Here is an 18,473-nt window from a genome sequence, read left to right as displayed (position 1 = left end):
GAAATGCGACCGCCGCAGTCGGGATCGAAACCGCCTCATTCGGGTCGGCAGCCGAGCACCATTACTACCAAGCCACCACAAGGAAGATAGAAGGGACACAGCGCCACTCACAACTGCTTTATGTGGAAGAAAAACGCACAAATATATACCCGTCATACACGCAAGAAAAGCATTATGCTTCAGGTTTGATATATTAAAAAGGGGTGAAGTAGTTCTCGAGATTATACAAAGATATGGACGTGTCGCTGACGCACATGCTTCCTTCCTTTCTGATAAATATACTTCTATTAATTGCCTAGCTTGGTATTTTAATTGTTGACAGAGTTCGCGCCCCAGCAAACATGGCTTTCTAGAGCCATGTTTTTACAGGTAATAAGGAAGCATGTGCATCAGCCACACGTCTATATCTTTAGTATAAGGCCGACAAAAACTACTTCACCCGCTCTTTATCATATCACACCTGAAGCATAATGGTTTCATTTGCGTGTATGACGGTTATATATTTGTGCGTTTTTCTTCCAAATAAAGCAGTTGTGAGTGGCGCTCGGTTCCATCTACTTTTCTTGTGTTTGTATGCTTCGCACCATTATCCAAAGATTTCTGCATGCTGCCAATAGTTTCTAAGCGCTGCCTGCGACAAAGATATTTTAAAAGCAATGTAGACTGAGAGCACGGTTTGCACGCCCGAAAATAAACTTTCTTGGAATTTCATCAATTTTTTGCGACTTTTTAAGTCTGAATATGAATGGCAGTTTGCCAATATACTTCAAGAGAAAAGTCTGCAACAGCTGTATCTTACCGGTACTCGCCTATGGGGCAGAAACGGGGAGGCTAACAAAGAGGGTTCAGCTTAAGCTAAAGACAACGCAGTGAGCTATGGAAAGAAAATTGATAGTTGTAACGTTAAGAGATGGGAAGCGGGCGGAGTAGGTGAGGAACAAACTCGGGTTAATAACATTGTAGTCGAAAGCAGGAGGAAGTAATGGGCTTGGGGAGGGCATGTAATGCGAAGGCAAGATAACCGGTGGTCCTTAAGGGTAACGGAGTGGATTCCAGGAGAAGGCATGCGCAGCAGGGGGCGGCAGAAAGTTAGGTGGGCGTAAGAAGTTAGCGGGGATACGGTGGCCGCAGCTGGCACAGGACAGTGTTAATTGGAGACATGGGAGAGGCCTTTGCCCTGCAGTGGGCGTAGTCAGGCTGATGATGATGATGATGATGAAGTATGAATATTGAGCAAAAGGGTCAAAATATCTTGTTGAAGCATAAATATACATTTTAAATAGCGGCAGGCAGGGAGGGTCTTTACCATGCAGTGAGAAGTGCCGATTACTATGCCACCGGCACATAAAGCGTGATTTGTGATTTCTTGGTCATAGTTCTATCTACCATGCACTTGTAGGAGAAAGGGTGCTTTGGTGAGCAATTTCTTTAATTATGCAGGACGCAGAGTTTCGCCCGGTTGGCGTGATAACATTGTACGTGAGCTTCGTTTATTAAAAAAAAATTCCGCGTAAGTACATGTTGTGTCCCCTTATTGCTTTTGTGTGTGTGCGCCCCCGCATCCTCCTCCTAACGACCACTCGCATCCTCCTCCTAACGACCACTTGCCCCTCGTCGCACGCTGTCGCCAGATGCCTCCCCCATGGTGCGCCCCCGCACCCTCCTCCTGTTTTGGGAAGCCACTCCCTCCCGTGGACGCTTCTCCGCTCCCTCCTTTCTTCGGGCGGCCAGTTCGGCTCCTGCCTCGGTCGACGCTGGTCGCACCCTCATCGGCTTTAAATAAACGAAGTCTTAAAGTACCGTGTGCGTCTTTCGCTGCATTCAACACAGCGACCGGACACGACAGTGGCGACGAGAAAGTGGATTCGACCCGCGCTACGCAACGCTATTGACAAGCCATGGCTACGCGAGGGTTTCCCAATCAGATACCAGAGTTCAACGGCTCATCGTGGTCATCGTGGGTTGGACGCCTTCAGTTCTACTTTGAAGCTAACAACATCACAGACCCAGCCTTGAAGAGGGCCAACCTGCTGACGCTGTGCGGGGAGCAGACCTACGATACTGTCTGCGCCCTTATTCAGCCAAGCACACCAGCGGCAGTTTCTTACGACGACATCGTAAAAGCGCTGCAAAAGCACTACGACCCAAGGCCATCCGAGGTCTACAGCCGGGCTCGCTTCCAACGACGAGATCAACTGGGAGGAGAAACTGTGAGCGCCTACGTAGCCGCGCTCAAGAAGCTCGCTGCCGACTGCAATTTTGGAACGCTGTCGACAACAGCTACCGGGCAGGAGGGAGACGCAGCTTCTTCTGCTAACACCACCATGCTTCCCTTGGACGTGATGTTACGCGACAGATTTGTGTGCGGACTGAGTGACGAGTCACTGCAGCAGCGCCTGTTCGCTGAGAAGGACCTCACATTCAGCAAAGCTTACGACATCGCCGTTCGAGCGGAGAGCGCCGGTCACCAGCAGAGAGGGATTCGCCGGAACACCGAGCCGGTACACCAGACAAGCAACCAGGTGCGCAAGCCTTCTGTTGTAAAATCGGTCAAAAAGGCACAACGCTGCTGGCGGTGTGACGACCAACACAACCCCCAGGGATGTCGATTCCAGTCAGCCACGTGTAATTTTTGCCACAAGCGAGGGCATATCGAAAGAGCATGCATTACGAAACGGAGACTTGCCAAGATAAAGTCACCTTCCCAGCCTAATCACAGCGTCAACGCCTCAGAGAATACGCCGCTATCTGATCTCCATGGAACAACATCAGCAACACCATCTGTGTTGTACGACCTGAACACCATGAATCTCGGCACGCGACCGAAGATTTTTACAGAAGTAAGCGTACATCACCAGCTGATTAAGTTCGAGGTGGACTCCGGCGCAGCCTGTACTCTGATCAGTGAGGACACGTTCCGAACTTCATGGCCATCTGACGCACCCGCCCTGCAACAAGACGACACGCACCTGCGAACGTGGTCAGGACAGAATCTGCCACTATTGGGCTCTGCCAACGTGCAGGTTAACTACAACGGCCAGACCCATACGCTACCTCTGCTTGTTGTGAAGGGCACAGGATCAAGCCTTCTAGGGAGAAACTGGTTTTCTCCACTAGGCGTGATGATATGCGGCAAACATCAAAACGCCGATGCGCTAAGCCGTCTGCCACTAGACGCAACTGTTGACGAACCATTTCCACCAGGAGACGTTCTGATGTTCGAAGCACTGCCAGAACCTCCGCTTACAGCAGGCACAGTTGCAGCATCTACGCAGAAGTGCGCAGCTCTCCGGCTAGTTTACACAGCTGTTCAACAAGGCAACGTGCATAAACTCAAAGGGGACAACTTCGACGCTTACCGCAGGCGAGCTACAGAGTTGAGCACCCATCGCGGCTGCATCATATTTGGGTCCCGAGTTGTGATGCCGAGAGAACTACGCGCACAAGCTATGTCTCTCATCCACGCCGGACATCGGGGCATCGTTGCAATGAAAAAGTGTGCCAGAAGCTACATGTGGTGGCCTGGCATTGACAACGACATCGAAACAGTGGTGCGAGAATGCAAGCCTTGCCAGAGCAGCCGGAGCGCCCCGCCGAAAGCTCCTGTCCCAGAATGGGAAAAGCCAGACACACCATGGCACACACTGCACATTGATTTTGCAGGACCAATTGAGGGCTGCACTTTCCTTGTGGTCGTAGATGCCTACACAAAGTGGCTTGAGATAAGGCAAATGGGACAGACGACTTCGGCAGCAGTCATTGACAACCTCCGATCACTATTTGCAACGTTCGGCCTGCCGCGCAAGGTAGTGTCGGACAACGGAACACCGTTTGTGTCTGCGGAGATCCTCAAGTTTTATCGCGACAACGGGATCTCATCAGTTACATCGGCCCCCTACCACCCAGCGACAAACGGACAAGCCGAGCGCTACGTAGCCGAGCTAAAACGCGCCCTTGAAAGAGATCAGACAGGCTCGCTGCAGCGCCGCCTTGCGCGCTTTCTCTTCAAGCAGCACACGACGGTTCAGAGCACAACAGGCGAGACCCCCTCGAAAATGATGTTCGAGCGTGAAATGCGAACCCAGCTCACAGCCATCCTCCCCGAGCCAAAGGCAGAGACGTTCCGGGAAGAAAAAGCAATTCCGCGCTGCGGCACGCTTAATGAGGGGCAGCGCGTCCTCGCCCGACAGTTTCTGAAAAAGCCACGCTGGGAGGAAGCTACAATTGTCAGACGCATAGGCCTGCGCTCTTGGCTCGTCAACATACATGGCACAGTAGCACGCCGACATCTCAACCAGCTGCGTAGATTTACGACGCCGTCTGAGAGCTGTCCGCCAGCGGAGAGAGCACGTGCACCATCTTCCCACATAGCCTGGCACCTCTTCCCGGAAGAAGAGACTTCGCCCAGGACAGACCTAGGAGACACAGCGAACAACAGCCAGCCTACAAGTGTTTCTCCCCCGAGCGCACAAAGCCAGCGCGCCTCCACGCGTGAGCGCCGACCCCCTGCACGATACCAGGCAACTTTCTAAGGGGGAAGGAAGTGTTGTGTCCCCTTATTGCTTTTGTGTGTGTGCGCCCCCGCATCCTCCTCCTAACGACCACTCGCATCCTCCTCCTAACGACCACTCGCATCCTCCTCCTAACGACCACTTGCCCCTCGTCGCACGCTGTCGCCAGATGCCCCCCCATGGTGCGCCCCCGCACCCTCCTCCTGTTTTGGGAAGCCACTCCCTCCCGTGGACGCTTCTCCGCTCCCTCCTTTCTTCGGGCGGCCAGTTCGGCTCCTGCCTCGGTCGACGCTGGTCGCACCCTCATCGGCTTTAAATAAACGAAGTCTTAAAGTACCGTGTGCGTCTTTCGCTGCATTCAACACAGCGACCGGACACGACAGTACATTAAAGACCTGATAAGAAGCCTGTCATTCTGTCGACAGCTCCCAGCACAGTCTCAGCTATGGGAACATCTGAAACTAGAACACGAAAGTACACAAAGGACTGCAAAGAAGGGCAAGTCAAAGTCGATTGCCACTAAAGGAAATGCCACTGTCGGCTTAAATTATTGCCTAGCAAGTGTCTAGAAACTTTATGGTGACATAGATTTAAATTTGGGGTTCCTTTATGTATTCTTCAATACATTAGATACAACGAAGGGGCGAAAAATATGTCTTGGGAAGCCAACTAGTCAACGGTTAAAAACAGACCACAAATATTAACTCACATCAGCACCAGCTTTCTGCCTACGTGCAGAAAACTGCAGTATAATCAGCGCAATATGAAAAGCTGAAAATTCTGTGGCCCCCATTTTTGAAAACCAGTCTAAGAGGAGCGGTAGCAGCGATCTGATGTACTGTTCTCATTTGATTCCTCGTGCTCTTGCGGCAAAGCATTACTGTACACTGAGGCAGGGAGCGCACTACGCCACAACTTGACTGTTCAAAACAGCCACGTGTTTTTGCAGCTGCACATACATTGCTGGTGAAGTTAAAAATACAGATACATGCTTCACGTGCACTTCTTCAGAAGCGAAAACCAAAAAAAAATTATTTGATCCGGGTGACTCGCTCCTTCAGTAACAACTGGATGGGCCCAGGTTGCAAATGTCCTTGACACGTGCAATGCGCAGCACCAATGAAAATGCTGACGCACTTTGTAGAAAAGTTCATGCGTATAGCAGAATGATGCGCAAAAAGCCTGCATATAAACTAGCTCTGCCTATGCAGTTTTGGGCACATGCTGGAAAGAGTGTTTAGAGTGCTGATCAGCCTTAAAGTGTAATACAACTTTTACCATTCCATAGCCACTACAGAAGCAAAGCTTGAGCAATGGCGCCGTTTGTCGTCGTGGTTGCCATACTTCTGGCATACTCGCCAGCTGCCTTTTCATCGTCACAACGTAAGAGTCGCTTACCTGCAGAGTAGTGCATGACGTGTTCCTTCCGTTTCGATTGCGTTTCTCCTTATGTAGCCTCGTATATCAGGGAAACATCTTGGAAAGTGAAATTCGGGTGATTATTTTTGTGTCTTTGTGAACAAGTGCTATACGATGAACACCTCGTAGGTCTTTCTCAGGTGACCGCGCTCCACCATAAGTACCTACTCAACATAACCTATTTCCTTTTTTTTTTTACCTATTTTGTTTTCGTAGCATGGTGCCTAATATTGTGAAGTTGCTGTTCAGGAATTATGACCTCCAAGGCCTCTTTGTTCGGACAATTACTAATACTTTGCGTTCTCTCCGCAGCCTCGTGCATCAACATAACGTTAAGCAACGTATTTGGGATTGGAGACGTAAGTATATTGCGAGTGTTGCTATATTTAAGGCCTGAAACACTTGTCTCAGTGCCTCGCGTGTGGTTGAAGCTGTTGATGGAGCTCGCGCATCCTATCACAGAAAAACATCCAAGGGTTGTAGTTCACAAGAGCTTTGCAGTACCTATGTGCAGAAGTGCCAAAAATCTTTACACTGTGCAGCTCTACTCAACCTGTGTTGGGTGCCAACATACGCACGAGCACAAAGAATATGATATGCGCCCGAGATAAAGGTACTGAGTTATCCATGATTCGAGTCTGGCGTGGTCGGCATTGACGACGCTGTTGACAAAAGACACTGCAGCCCATCATCGAACGCAATTAGGGAGCTCACTATATCGATCACTTGGGAGCCTGCGTGGCAAAAGATCTCGACGGCGTCTATGCTGCCAGTTGGTCTGTGTTTACGGGAATCCTGCAAGGTGGAATAGATTTGTAATAAGATAGTAATTATTCCTTGGCATCCGCTCAAGCGTAGCCATGCGGCAATAAAGGAAATAAGTGTCTAGCGTTCCGTCCAGACGGAACATTTGCTGCTGCTGCAGTTCCGTCCAGATGGAATGTATATGCTGCTAGAGTTCCGTCCATACAATAGACAGTTTTTGTTTCACATACGTAGAAGCTTCACGTAAGTACAGCGCTTACGGGTTACCAGTGCGCATGCGCAGAACGTGAAGTGTCTGCGTGGGTCGCACGGACGTACGTGAGATTCGGATCTTTGCGTTGCGGTCTTGCTTGCGTACGTGGCGTTGGGAAGATGGCGGCGCCCTGCCCGCCCGCTTCACAACGATAACAGCTTCGTCGCTAATCCCTCGACGTGGTATCGTGTTGTAAACTGCTGTATTTGCCTTCAGTTGGTCCATTCTTGCTCTCGCATGAAGTTTTATGTGAGAACTAGCTTTTGTTTTCAAGAGAGAAATCCGTTTCTGCAGCTCCTAAGCCTGACGGAGAAGCGTTTGTGGTCGTCATAGCAACGAGTGTGCCGACGGTCTTGCGAGACCACGCGAAGCTCAAAACCTCGCGGTATATCGCGAGACCTTCGGCACGGTCCGCGGGAAAAGCAAAGCGGTGCACGTTTTGACTACATACGCACACGTCGTCAACATGAGTGGGACACCAGCGCGCCTTCGTTTCTCGAAAAGCAATGATTTAAATGTGCCGCGGGACGTAAAGGAATGCAATCCCTTTGAAGACATACAAATCAACAACGTACAAATCGGTGGAACGAAATCGCTCAACGTTTGCAAGAAAAAAGGGGGAAAGTATTATAGTGGCTTGGCCTGGCTCCGCTCCAAGCAGCTCGATTAAACAAAATTAGTTTTCTTTATCTGTACTAGATGGCGCGGCACAACATTCTAGCGCATTTTTTAGGTTCTATGGCAGATCTACACAGTTAGCGTCCCGTACGTGTAGCTAAAACTGTACGAAGCGACACGAGCGTACGCTACGTAGACTGCTCACGGTTACGTCCGTGAAGGTTCTACGTACGTAAAACTAAAACTGTCTAATGTCCGTATTGTCCATACTATACAAAATGGGTGATTTCTACCCACATAAAGCATTTCTTTGCCTCTGGAATAACCAGTTGACAAAGCTGTATCCAGATGTTCTCTTTACGCGTGTATACGGCACCAAAATATCTGTCCGCGTAATGCGCTTAGTTACATCCTCGAAGGTGTATCTTCCGTGCATGCATGCAGGATCGGGGAAATGACACTGTTAGAAGCAAAGTGCAGAAACTCTTCGCGAAGTGATGTGAAGCCCTGTCACTGTTTGTGCGGCAAGATGACGTAGCACGAGAAAGACTAAGACGTACGCAAACGGTCAACAAGCATTATGCAAACGCACCAACAAACCCAAGATGAAACTAGTTCTATTGCTCTTTATCACTGACTGCTTGGAAAATAAAATGATACAGCAGAAGATCCTGTCACACATTAGGCGGAACAGGATTGCCACTTTTTTTAAATGGACATGCAAAAGTCTGCAAGCAAACTGGTTCCCCACCCCCTAACGCCAGCTTTAATTCCGTCTGGACATAACTCTTGTTGCAGATAATGCTGGACGGAACTGTATGGTGTCAGATGCAGTTCCGTCTGGACGGAACCCCACCGCTACATGCAGTTCCGTCTGGACGGAACTTTAGCGCAAATTGTAGTTACGTCTGGACGGAACTCTAGCCACAGCCATAAAGGAAAGCTGTAGAGCTTGCCGTATCGGTTAGCTCAATTGGGACAGCGACTGCGTAGGTGAAGCGGTGGTCCCAGGTTCTAACCCCAGACCAGAACGCATTTTTCTGCGACTACAAAGTTTCTGTGAAAGCTATATGGCATTCCTATCCACCCAAGCGCAACCATACAGATACGCTTGGGTGAATGCCAACTGGTAATTACTCTCTTATTGCTGGCAGCTGCTGTAGATGTTCATGGTGCAGAATTGATTGTCGCGGCAAGCGCTTTTATTTTTATACACATTAGCGCATCTTAGTACATCCTGCGGGCACAATGCTGATTGCAGAAAATGCTGGAAACTTCCGGCTCGTATGGTTGAGTTATTGTTTAGGAAGGGTGTCGCGGGGTTCGCAGAATAACAGATCCTGCTTTTGTCGAAAGCAGGGCAGATCAAATATACGGTGCACGACACTACTGTACCGCTCTTTTTTATATACCTTATAGGTTGCGAGATTACGCCATCATTACTTTACGTGCTATTCCTCGCTTTAGTCTGGATATTTGAAGCCACTCTAATAACTACTGTTTTTTTTTTGCCCCCCCCCCCCAGTGCCTGGGTGGAAATGCAGACTTTTGTACCACGACATCGGTAAGTTTAGTGTTATGTGAGATGTGGCTTCGGAATTTCTTGCTTGTTATAAATGAATGGAATGGTCAAGGAAGTGCGACATTGCCGATGAACTGTATTTCAGTTTGTTAGAAAAATCTGTTTTCTCCCACCTTATACGCAGATGCAGATCCCGGAGTTCATTCAAAAGCTAGTTGGCGTAAGTACCATACCCAATAGAAGACTTTTGCGCTTTTCTAGTATGCTTCGTATAAAAGCTCGCAAAGGTCATATTTATACAAGTCCATCTACGGGCACTTTTTACACTGCTTTCTCTAGCTTTTTGGTGCACGGCTGCTAAAATATTGACCAAAATTTCACACAGGTTTCTGCTTTATATTACCTGGTGCCTCGCCAATGCCAAGACTGCAGGTGTTGAACGCAGGGCAGCTCAGAAATATTTCTTATAATATTTTGCATGTTTCTCGTATACTTCAAACATCCGCCGGTAGATCAGAAATGGATAATAATTAGCATTACTTCTGTAGGTACTATACAATATATTTAAGCTTGCCGGATGTAGTCTTTGAGAAATTCCATGCGAGTACATGCACCTAAGCTATTATCGTGAACTTTATGTGGTGAGATTTGGGCACAGCCTCTAAGAATAATTTTGAGTGGTCCCGGAAAATAAATTACAAGCAATACTGAGGTTGACACTTCCAGCGCGAAGATGGCGCAAGAGAACGCACACAAGAAGCACACGCACCACCACTGGTGCTCCTTCTCCCCCTGCGTCACTGATATTTCACTCGCTGATATTTTCAACCACAGTAGACGCCTCCTCTTGTTCCTGTGACAAAGGACCGAAAAGGCGGTGTGCCGAAAAAGCGCCTAAAACTGTTTCCGACGCGGAAGAAACGCAGGCCTTTTGTATCCTCTAGGAAAGCTGAAATCTGCTACTTGTAATCCGTTTTGAATTACTCTTCAACACTCTGATTCATACAAGAAGAGAATGTCAAAACGCTTGTAGAAAACGAGGAGGGAATTTCAAAGTAGATGAGTGACTTTCATAACTTTTTCTTACATTTCCGTATGCTATGATCCGTCTAGTGCACACTGAAGGGCATTGCCACGGAAGGAACACCGGAAGAAGTTGCGAATGCTTTGGGTGGAATTGTATTAATTCTTCTCAACAGCGTTGGCTTAGGTAAGTGAAAGTATTTATTTGCGGATATTGCAGATGCAGGCCACTGATACTTCTCTCGTATAAAATAGGGCAGCCTTGTCTGCAAAAGTGGTATGGCCGCTTTCTAACTACGCTTTTCGCGCAAATGTGAAAGTAACCAAAGAGCCAAGAAGAATCACTTTTTAATGTGAGGTCGCCTTCATAACCGTGCGTATGTTTTTATAGACCATGCATATACTTCAGGGCTTCGTGAATGGGACCCAGAATGTGAGTAGTCGAAGTAACAAAAAGGGGAACAACATAAAGGTAACATAACGTTCGTGAGTCTCGAGCGTGGAGAAGTTCAGTTTTGAAGCATCGAGCGAAATCTTCTCAGAACACTAATATTTGATCATTGTCAGCGCTATTTAAAATACAATACAATACAATCTGCAGTCAACATCTGAATGATGTTTGGAGCTCAGACAAAGTGCCAGAAAAGGCTTGACTGGGCCTGCACAACAGTACACAGCACACAGAGAGAGCGCAAAAAAATATAAAAAACAAAGACAGTGATCTTAGCCTGAATATTTCTATAAGGTGAAAGTGTGGCCTAGCTGGTATTCCATGATGAATTGCAACCCAACACAGCAAAAAAAAAAACGAACAGAGACACGTTGACACACAAGCGCCGCCTTCCAACTCACTTTTATTACATGACGTAACTACGTATACTGCTTTCAAAAAAGACAACCAAAAAAGGAAGCTACATGGTGCATCGACTCGTCAAGGAAGGCAACTCTGCATTTGTCAGGAAGACGGAACGCGCACTGTTCTCGTTTCTTTCTGTGTTGCGCTGCAATTCGTCATGAGTATTTCTTAAACGCAGTGTCCAATTTCACGCTACGATATTAGAAAAAGAAGCTTTTAAAGAAACATTAAACGACGGAAAAACCTATATGTCTAACATGTGCGTACATCAGTAACTACAAGTCGCAGTAATAAAATTATCACTCTAACACGAGAAATGTACTTGACGAAGACGTGCAGTCACCGAAACAAGGTAGCGTAGGGATTTTTTTTTAATTTGCAGTGTTAGTCGATTGGAGATTTTTGCGTAATTATATAAAGATAACTGAGTAGAAAGCAGAATAAAACCCAACACATGCTTCAGATGGGATCCGAGCCCACAACCTCCTGATTTCGTGTCCGGTAGTCTACCAACTGGGCTACGGCGATGGCGGTCCAATGCTCTGCTTTCAAGGGCATGTATGTGCAGTGGAACCGAACCTTTCGAGCTGCGGGACAGTCATCGCCGTACCTCAGTTGATAGAGCACCGGACGGCAAAATTGGGAGGTCGTGTATTCAGATCCCACAGGTGGCATGTGGTTGTTTTTCCTTCACCATCGTAATGAGTGACGTTTAAAATTAATACCCAAAACCTGCCATTGATAAACACCACAACTTATTAAAAAAATCTTGTATGCTCTGCGGTTTCTGCGAATGCTCGCCTTCGTCATGTATATCACCACGAGCCCCTCATTCCCTTCCCTTGTGTGCTCAGTAGAAATGTAGACAACTTTTGACTAACATGCAATATGAATTAAGTATAGCGAGAATAAACGAGTGACCAAAAGGAAATGCGCGAAAAGAGCTACAAAGGATAAGTAAGCATATTCCGGTCCGATACACATTTATTCCGCCGGCACTTCAATGAAATATATTCTATATCCGTATTATCATCCTTTGAGAATTCATTTAACAATGTTACAAGGTTAAGTTGTAAGATAACAAAATTTTGGCAGTGAACACTGCCTGGATATTGTGGGCGGCTTGATAGTTGGTTGACAACGAAATTATAACTAATCCGGCCAACCAGCCCACCACTGCTCTCTGCGAAAGTTTGGAAGTGGTGCAGCGACAAACTTCGCCACCCCGCATGTGAAAGAAGAAGTTGGGAAGGCTGACTGGTGATAGGGGCCACGCCTGATTAGCCGTTGACGCATGAGGCGTAGACAAGTTCTGTTACAAACCCTTTACTGAGGCAAACATTAATAGCGAATTGTTACAAAGCCCAGCCTAGCAAAATAGCGCCAGTACACAAGCGCGATGCAAATAACAGACAAAGAATGAAGATGCAAACAAACTATTATCATGAAGAGGGGAACATCAGATCGATAACTATGGAACAAATTTACAAGATTGAAGGAATACTGTAGAAAAGAATAAGACTAGAAACAGAGAGTAACAAGATAAAGAAACGAGTTCAAGAGAGTGGGTAGGAAAGGTGGCTTAGCTGCAGAGTGGCGAGTTCCGGTCGCAGGGAGCGTCGGGCTCGTTTGTTTCAAAGTCACAAAGTTGCGTTGGACCTAGAGACGCATCTCGAACCCAGCTTTCAATTTCAAATAAAGGAAAATAGTGTAAAAATCGATGACTATCCGAAAACCTAGTGCACTTTGGCAAGTTCTGTAAAACGGCTCAGTGTCTAATCGACAGAGGCTTCAAGACAACAGTTGATTCGAGGTAGACTATTCGAAGTACTAAACTAGTTGACAAATTTTGCTAAAAAGCTCAGGAGGCAATTACTGCTTGTTTCTTTTATCCGCCGTATGCAACGTACCTCCAGTTAGGACAGCATTCACCTGACCATCATTGTTTTCTTTTTCAACTTAAGATTTTCGGAGCGAACCTGTTTAGTGTGGCATAACACACTTTCAACGTGACGACCTCCTCCTCTGTTTACGTAGCTTTAAAAATCATAGCGCAAGGTTGGTAGAAACTCACAGCACTCCGTTCTTCGATTTGTTAACGGAGTTTCACGTTTTTGCTGTGAGGGCCCGAGGTATATCGAATTTTTGTACCTATTTCAAATTAGAGGACCCATGCGCGCTTATAGCGATTGATACCATGCAGGCGATGTGGTGAAAGATGTGGTACCGACTGGAGTGTGGTGCAAATCTTGCAAACGGATGTGCAAGGACCCTATTGTCATCAGCACCGGTAAGACAGGACTCCTCGGCAAGGTAGGCAAACATTGCTCAACTGCCGCCATTGGCAGGTGCTCATAGTGGGTAGTAGATTCGCTGGCATGAAGTGCTTTTTTATTATAGCTGACCGATGCCATGAAAAGTTGCTCGGAATCATAATGTCACCGGTAGAAGGCCATTTTTGATCCATCAGGTTTCATTGACGATCCAAAGTGACGAATTAGAGATGTAAATATAGGACCTACTCTAAGAGCTCAAAACCGTTTCTGACCAGGAAGTTAGCAGTTTGCGTTAAATAGTATATACTGAAAGTAGGAGGCTATCAGTAAAGTTTATCTGCGGACGATTGGCAGCAAGCGCAGGGAACTAATTAGCACAGCATCCTCAGTATTTTGAATACAGCTGTGTTCTCTTTTTCTAAAATATATATCGCAAAGACCGGAATAGAAGTGTTTCTATTCCACACGGTTGAAAAACGTTTTTATGCTGCTACCCTGTTTTGCTATTCACCGCGGAGCTTTCTCCCGTTTATGTGAGGCCAGGCGTTCACATTTCTTACACACAGCATATTCCGAATTTTAATATCTCAGCTGATTGGAAAAGCGGGCTTTATAATCCTTTCCACGTTCTTAGATAGCCTAACCGAAGCCACCCCTTCGGTAAATAGTTCAGGGACAGTCAATTTCATAGTCAGTGAACCTAAAAGGAGGGCAGCTCTCTCAAGCTTAACAGAACCACCATCACGTCATTACGGTTTTTTGAAAACGCTGGAATTAACTTTTACTCCTTTCACAGCCTTTTGCTTTATACAACAGCCCGCGAGGGAGAGAGAAGCAGGGAAGAGAGTGGCTCACGCTTTCCATCTGGCGTCTAAGCCTTCTAGAGCGCGACTTGCTGAAGGCCCGAAGAGAACGCTCTAAGGAACTCTTGTCGCACACGTGGCCATTCCCACGGAAGTAAAAAGGAATATTAACCGCCAATCCTGTATTAGGTGTTGTTTCTAATCATAGAATGCTTTAAAGCCACGGCAGTGAATTGCGGAATGCATTTTCGCTATGCCAGAATTTCCTCACCCTTCGCGCTCTTGGCAGGGGCGTATTCGTCCACGGCTGCACGAGGCGGGGTAGTCGTGTCACAAATGTTCAGTAGTTATGCCTCAGGGTCGAAGACGGAATAATAGTACCGTTCTGATGATGCAGCAGACCTATGCATCAGATGCACATAGATATGCTCCATAAACGAAACTTGTAACGTTTCTCGCGACTTTCTTTTTCCGAATGAATGGGGCTGGTGACTGTAGTACAAGAACGGATTACATTTGCTGCAAAGCGCTAGTGTGCAGTTATGTGAACATGTTTTTAAACCCAGCAATAACACTCTGCAGATTAGTAGTTCCTTCGTATATGGCCATCATGTGACGTAATACTTCTTGCACATCCCAGTGTGTCCACGATGGAGCTGTCCTATGTCAAAAGGGAACCGTTGCTGAGGTAAGACAATGGCGGCTCTGTTGCCTTGCTTGCCTACAATGCACTTTTTACCTTTGGCTCGTACTTGCCATTCTTCTGGCTTACCAATTACGACGTTATCCGCAAGTGCGCATTGTTCAGTACCTCCCCGATATAATTTGAAGGCCGCTTCGACTCCTCGTCTTCGTATGGGGGTGTCGTATAATAATGTGATGATTTCCTTAAGCTATCGGAGACTGGAACAGTCAAGCATCCAGGATTGTATATATAGTATCCAATGATGTTTTTTTTCTTAAGAATTGAAACAATTTGTTCAAACGTAGCTTGGATCTCCACCCCCCCCCCCTCCCCCGCTTGCTGTAATGCCGTACGGGGTGATACTGGTAACAAATACATAGAGAATAACTAATGAAGAGACGCAAGCACACATTTCGCCATCTGCGGAAGCTGCCGTCAACTAGTCTTCATTATGTTGTCTTGACAGTAGCTGTTGAATTCATTATTTTTAAGGTATGCTTTCGAGTGTGTTTTTGTGGTTATTTACTTGAACTTCTCATGACGCAGGACCCCACTTACAAGGAGCTATTTGAAACGTTGACCGTAAGTAACAAAACCTTCTTCACCCTCGGTTTGGAGTAGCAGCAAAGGGCAGAATCTATTTCAAAGCATGTGGTAGCCATTATTCAGTACTGAGAATTGTTGTGCGAGCACATTTACACAGCTGAGAAAGCTAAACACTCACGAAAAATGCGTTTTGAGTTCAGAATGTGGAGTGCCATTGTCCACTTTCCCTCAGTAGAGTTATTCCGCGCAGTAGTACCACAGTTCGATGTAGGAAAAGCGCATCCGGGGTGTTTATTAAGGACAACCTCCATGGGGCCAACTTTTACTGCAAAATTCTCCGCGTGAAAAATATAGCGCGGCACACTGGTGTTGATTTCAGTCTGTTCTCCGCGGGATCAAGGAGCGAACGCCGCTGATGTACACCGCAATCTGCCAGGCGCAATTTGTAGCTCGCTAGCTGAACCACATTATCTTCCAGTCTCTGAGGGCAAACCCAAACTACCGAATGTGCAGCCGCAGCAGCAGCGCTGTCATTATGCGCAGTTGGCCCAAAGCGCGAAAGGAACGGCTAGGCATGCGTGCGAGCATACAGGACACAAAACGACAGAACAGTGCAAACAGAAAAATGGCAGACGCTCTGAGGGTCTGATGCGATGAACTGTGAAAGCAGAATGTGCTTTTAAGATGGTGCTTCTCCATTTGGTGCTTTCCCATTTCATGTTTTTCCGTTTGATGTTTTTTCATTTGATGCCTCTCTCCTTTCTTTATTTCTGTATTTATTCAGAATAGCATACAGGGTGCAGAAGCGCTTTGAGTAATGGGACAGAAAAACGACAAAAGCACATATGAACAACAAGTAAAGTACAATCCGAAATGCAAGGCAGAAAGAATAATGAAAAATGTTGAACAGGGAAAGTCGAAAACACACACAGGTGCAAGTTACAGTTCTCAAAAATACATGGCTCCGGCGGCAGGGCTGACTGCAAGGCCGCATCGCGGCGCTGCTCTCACGGCCGGCCTATCGTCGGGCTAGGGTGCCCCGATTGGCTGCCGCCGTCGAAGTACCCGACGTCGGGCTAACTCCGCGCTCTCGCTAGGGGGATGCAGAGTGCGACGACGAAGTTCGCCTGTTTTGAGCAGCTGCGTCAAGCGCTTTATAACCAAATTTCATGCGCCGCTTTCGTCTGTTCCGCCGCTGACGTTGGCAGCGAAGGAGAGCACCTCGATGCACGCGTGTCTTTACCGGCGCCGTTGGAGGCGAATGGCACACAGCAGGTGCAATAAGGCGCCGAAAAAATACGGCAGTCAGCGATGTCAGTGTTCTAATTTTGCAGCGACAGCTATTAAACGCCTTTCCTGGGTTTCGCGCCTTAGTAGAATGTTGTGTGTCGTTGTCTGCCATCCTTGGCGTAACCGATGGGTGCATTGCGATGGGAACTACTCGGTGGGTGGTTAGTTTGCAAGGATGACGGAGAAAAGCGTAACTGGTGAATGGCTACCAGATGAAACATCCAGAAGGTGGTTATCGTTGAAGGTGGAGGGTATCGGGAGTGCGGAGAAATCCCCCAATCGGAGGATGGTGGCCCTGGAATGATGAGGGTATGGCGAGAGCGTAAGAGGGCGCAACCGGTCGCTGGTTGCCACGGAAACCTCCTGGAGGGTAGTTTGCCTGGAAGGTCGAGGAGGATTATCATGGCAGGACACTTTATGGCGAGAGCGTAGGAAGGCATAACCCAAGGGGTTGATGACAACGGTAACCATCCGGAAGGTCATTACCGTGGAAGACGTGTGGTATGTTATGAGAGTGGAAACACCCCTATCGGAGGATGACTGACGCAAAAGGAGGAGGATGTGGGGAGAGCATGAGAAGGCACACTTGGTACGTGGTTGCCTTGGCAAACGTCGGGAGTGTATTTACCCTGGAAGGATCAGAAGAGATATTGCCGTGTAAGGAGGGCACGGCAAGAAGAGGTTATGGCGAGAGTGTAGTAAGACGCACCACGGTAACCACCCGTAACGTGGTTACCGCGGAACGAAGAGAACAGATATTCCGACAGCGGAGGAATCGAGCAAGCTCAGTCTGGTACACCTGCTGCGGAACTTGTCACCCTAGGAGAGAATCGTGAGCGGCGCTGCGCGTCTATAGCGGCCGAGTGGAGAGTAGACCTACAATAACCATGAGTATGTGTTGAAAACTAATAACAGCACCGAAGAACTATGCAGATGTGTGGTAGCTCTCATGTTTTATACCACAACATATTGTGGAGCACAACCACGTTAACAGCTGTCGTTGAATCTCGCATTAAGCCGTGGTAACCGTCCTGTCAATATTTATGACCGTCATAATTCCTGAAACGCGAAGAAACTGCCTTTTGCTAGTTATGACGACCGAATGAATTAGCGCTGGAACTCGGTAGATGGGATGGAGGGGTGGGAGAAAGCCTCGTGTGAGGCATAGCTTCTTAATTTCGGGCATCAAGGTAGGGTTCGCTAAACCAGCCTGAGCAGTGCCGCGTTGTCCAGTCTTGGAGGCAATGAGTGAGGATTATGAACTCTACCGCACGAGTAGACCTCGTCGCCTTGCGCTGAAGTCTCCATCCCGCGCAGGTTGATCGCGGCAGCAGCTAAGTGTTGTTGCAGTAGACCCTTTCTTTGAAACAGTAGTCGAAGAACACTTCTTGCTCCTTATTCGAGCTTTATGCCAGATATTGGAAAGGTAATTGAAAACTGCAGAACCCATTCGAGTCGTATGTAATAATTTTGAACATGCGTTATTTGAGTCGTTCAAAGAATCGAATAGGGAATACATGATTCGGCATAAGAAAATTTCGATTGTTCGCGTCCCCCTAACAAGCGAAAAATGCTCAGGCGGTACGACGGGCTAGTTGGTCACTGTAGCTTGTGTAAAGAATTTCAGCGCATTAAAATACAGATGGAGGAGAAAATAAGAAATTCACACATGCAGTTGCTTGTGCGTGCTTGTGTTCCTTACATTGCCCTGCGTCTAACTTCTAATTCGCTTAAAATACGTGCACACAAAATCTTCCATTGAGAGCTGAGAAAAAAAAAACGTACTGGATAGAATTCGAATAAAAAACTCATTGATTCCATTATCAATGCATGTTTAGAACGTAGCTTGTAGGCGTTTCTTGCTTAATTTAACCTGCACACAATGCTCTAGAATGCAAACGTGAAA

The 18,473-nt window shown here is 47.3% G+C and overlaps 1 protein-coding gene across 3 annotated transcripts in view; it reads left to right on the top strand.

Annotated features, from left to right (window-relative positions):
- LOC149334214 (uncharacterized) overlaps positions 1-18,473 on the top strand; it is a 291,867-nt gene that overhangs the window by 268,129 nt on the left and 5,265 nt on the right. For 2 of the 3 annotated variants that reach the window (XM_089555087.1, XM_089555088.1), the window contains exons 3-9: positions 6,243-6,289; positions 9,092-9,130; positions 9,273-9,308; positions 10,202-10,298; positions 13,171-13,280; positions 14,687-14,734; positions 15,278-15,313. In XM_089555087.1, coding sequence (XP_089411213.1) covers positions 6,243-6,289; positions 9,092-9,130; positions 9,273-9,308; positions 10,202-10,298; positions 13,171-13,280; positions 14,687-14,734; positions 15,278-15,313 — 413 coding nt within the window. Of the gene's footprint in view, positions 1-5,406; positions 5,895-6,242; positions 6,290-9,091; positions 9,131-9,272; positions 9,309-10,201; positions 10,299-13,170; positions 13,281-14,686; positions 14,735-15,277; positions 15,314-18,473 lie in introns of those variants that run through there. The other variant, XM_089555086.1, reaches the window with a different exon arrangement.

This window comes from Amblyomma mixtum, chromosome 8 (genome assembly GCF_055824585.1).
Source record: "Amblyomma mixtum isolate Tamu chromosome 8, ASM5582458v1, whole genome shotgun sequence".
Classification (NCBI taxonomy): Eukaryota; Metazoa; Arthropoda; class Arachnida; order Ixodida; family Ixodidae; genus Amblyomma; species Amblyomma mixtum.
Note: the sequence above shows the minus strand (reverse complement) of the source record. Positions and strands in the feature narration are given on the sequence as shown.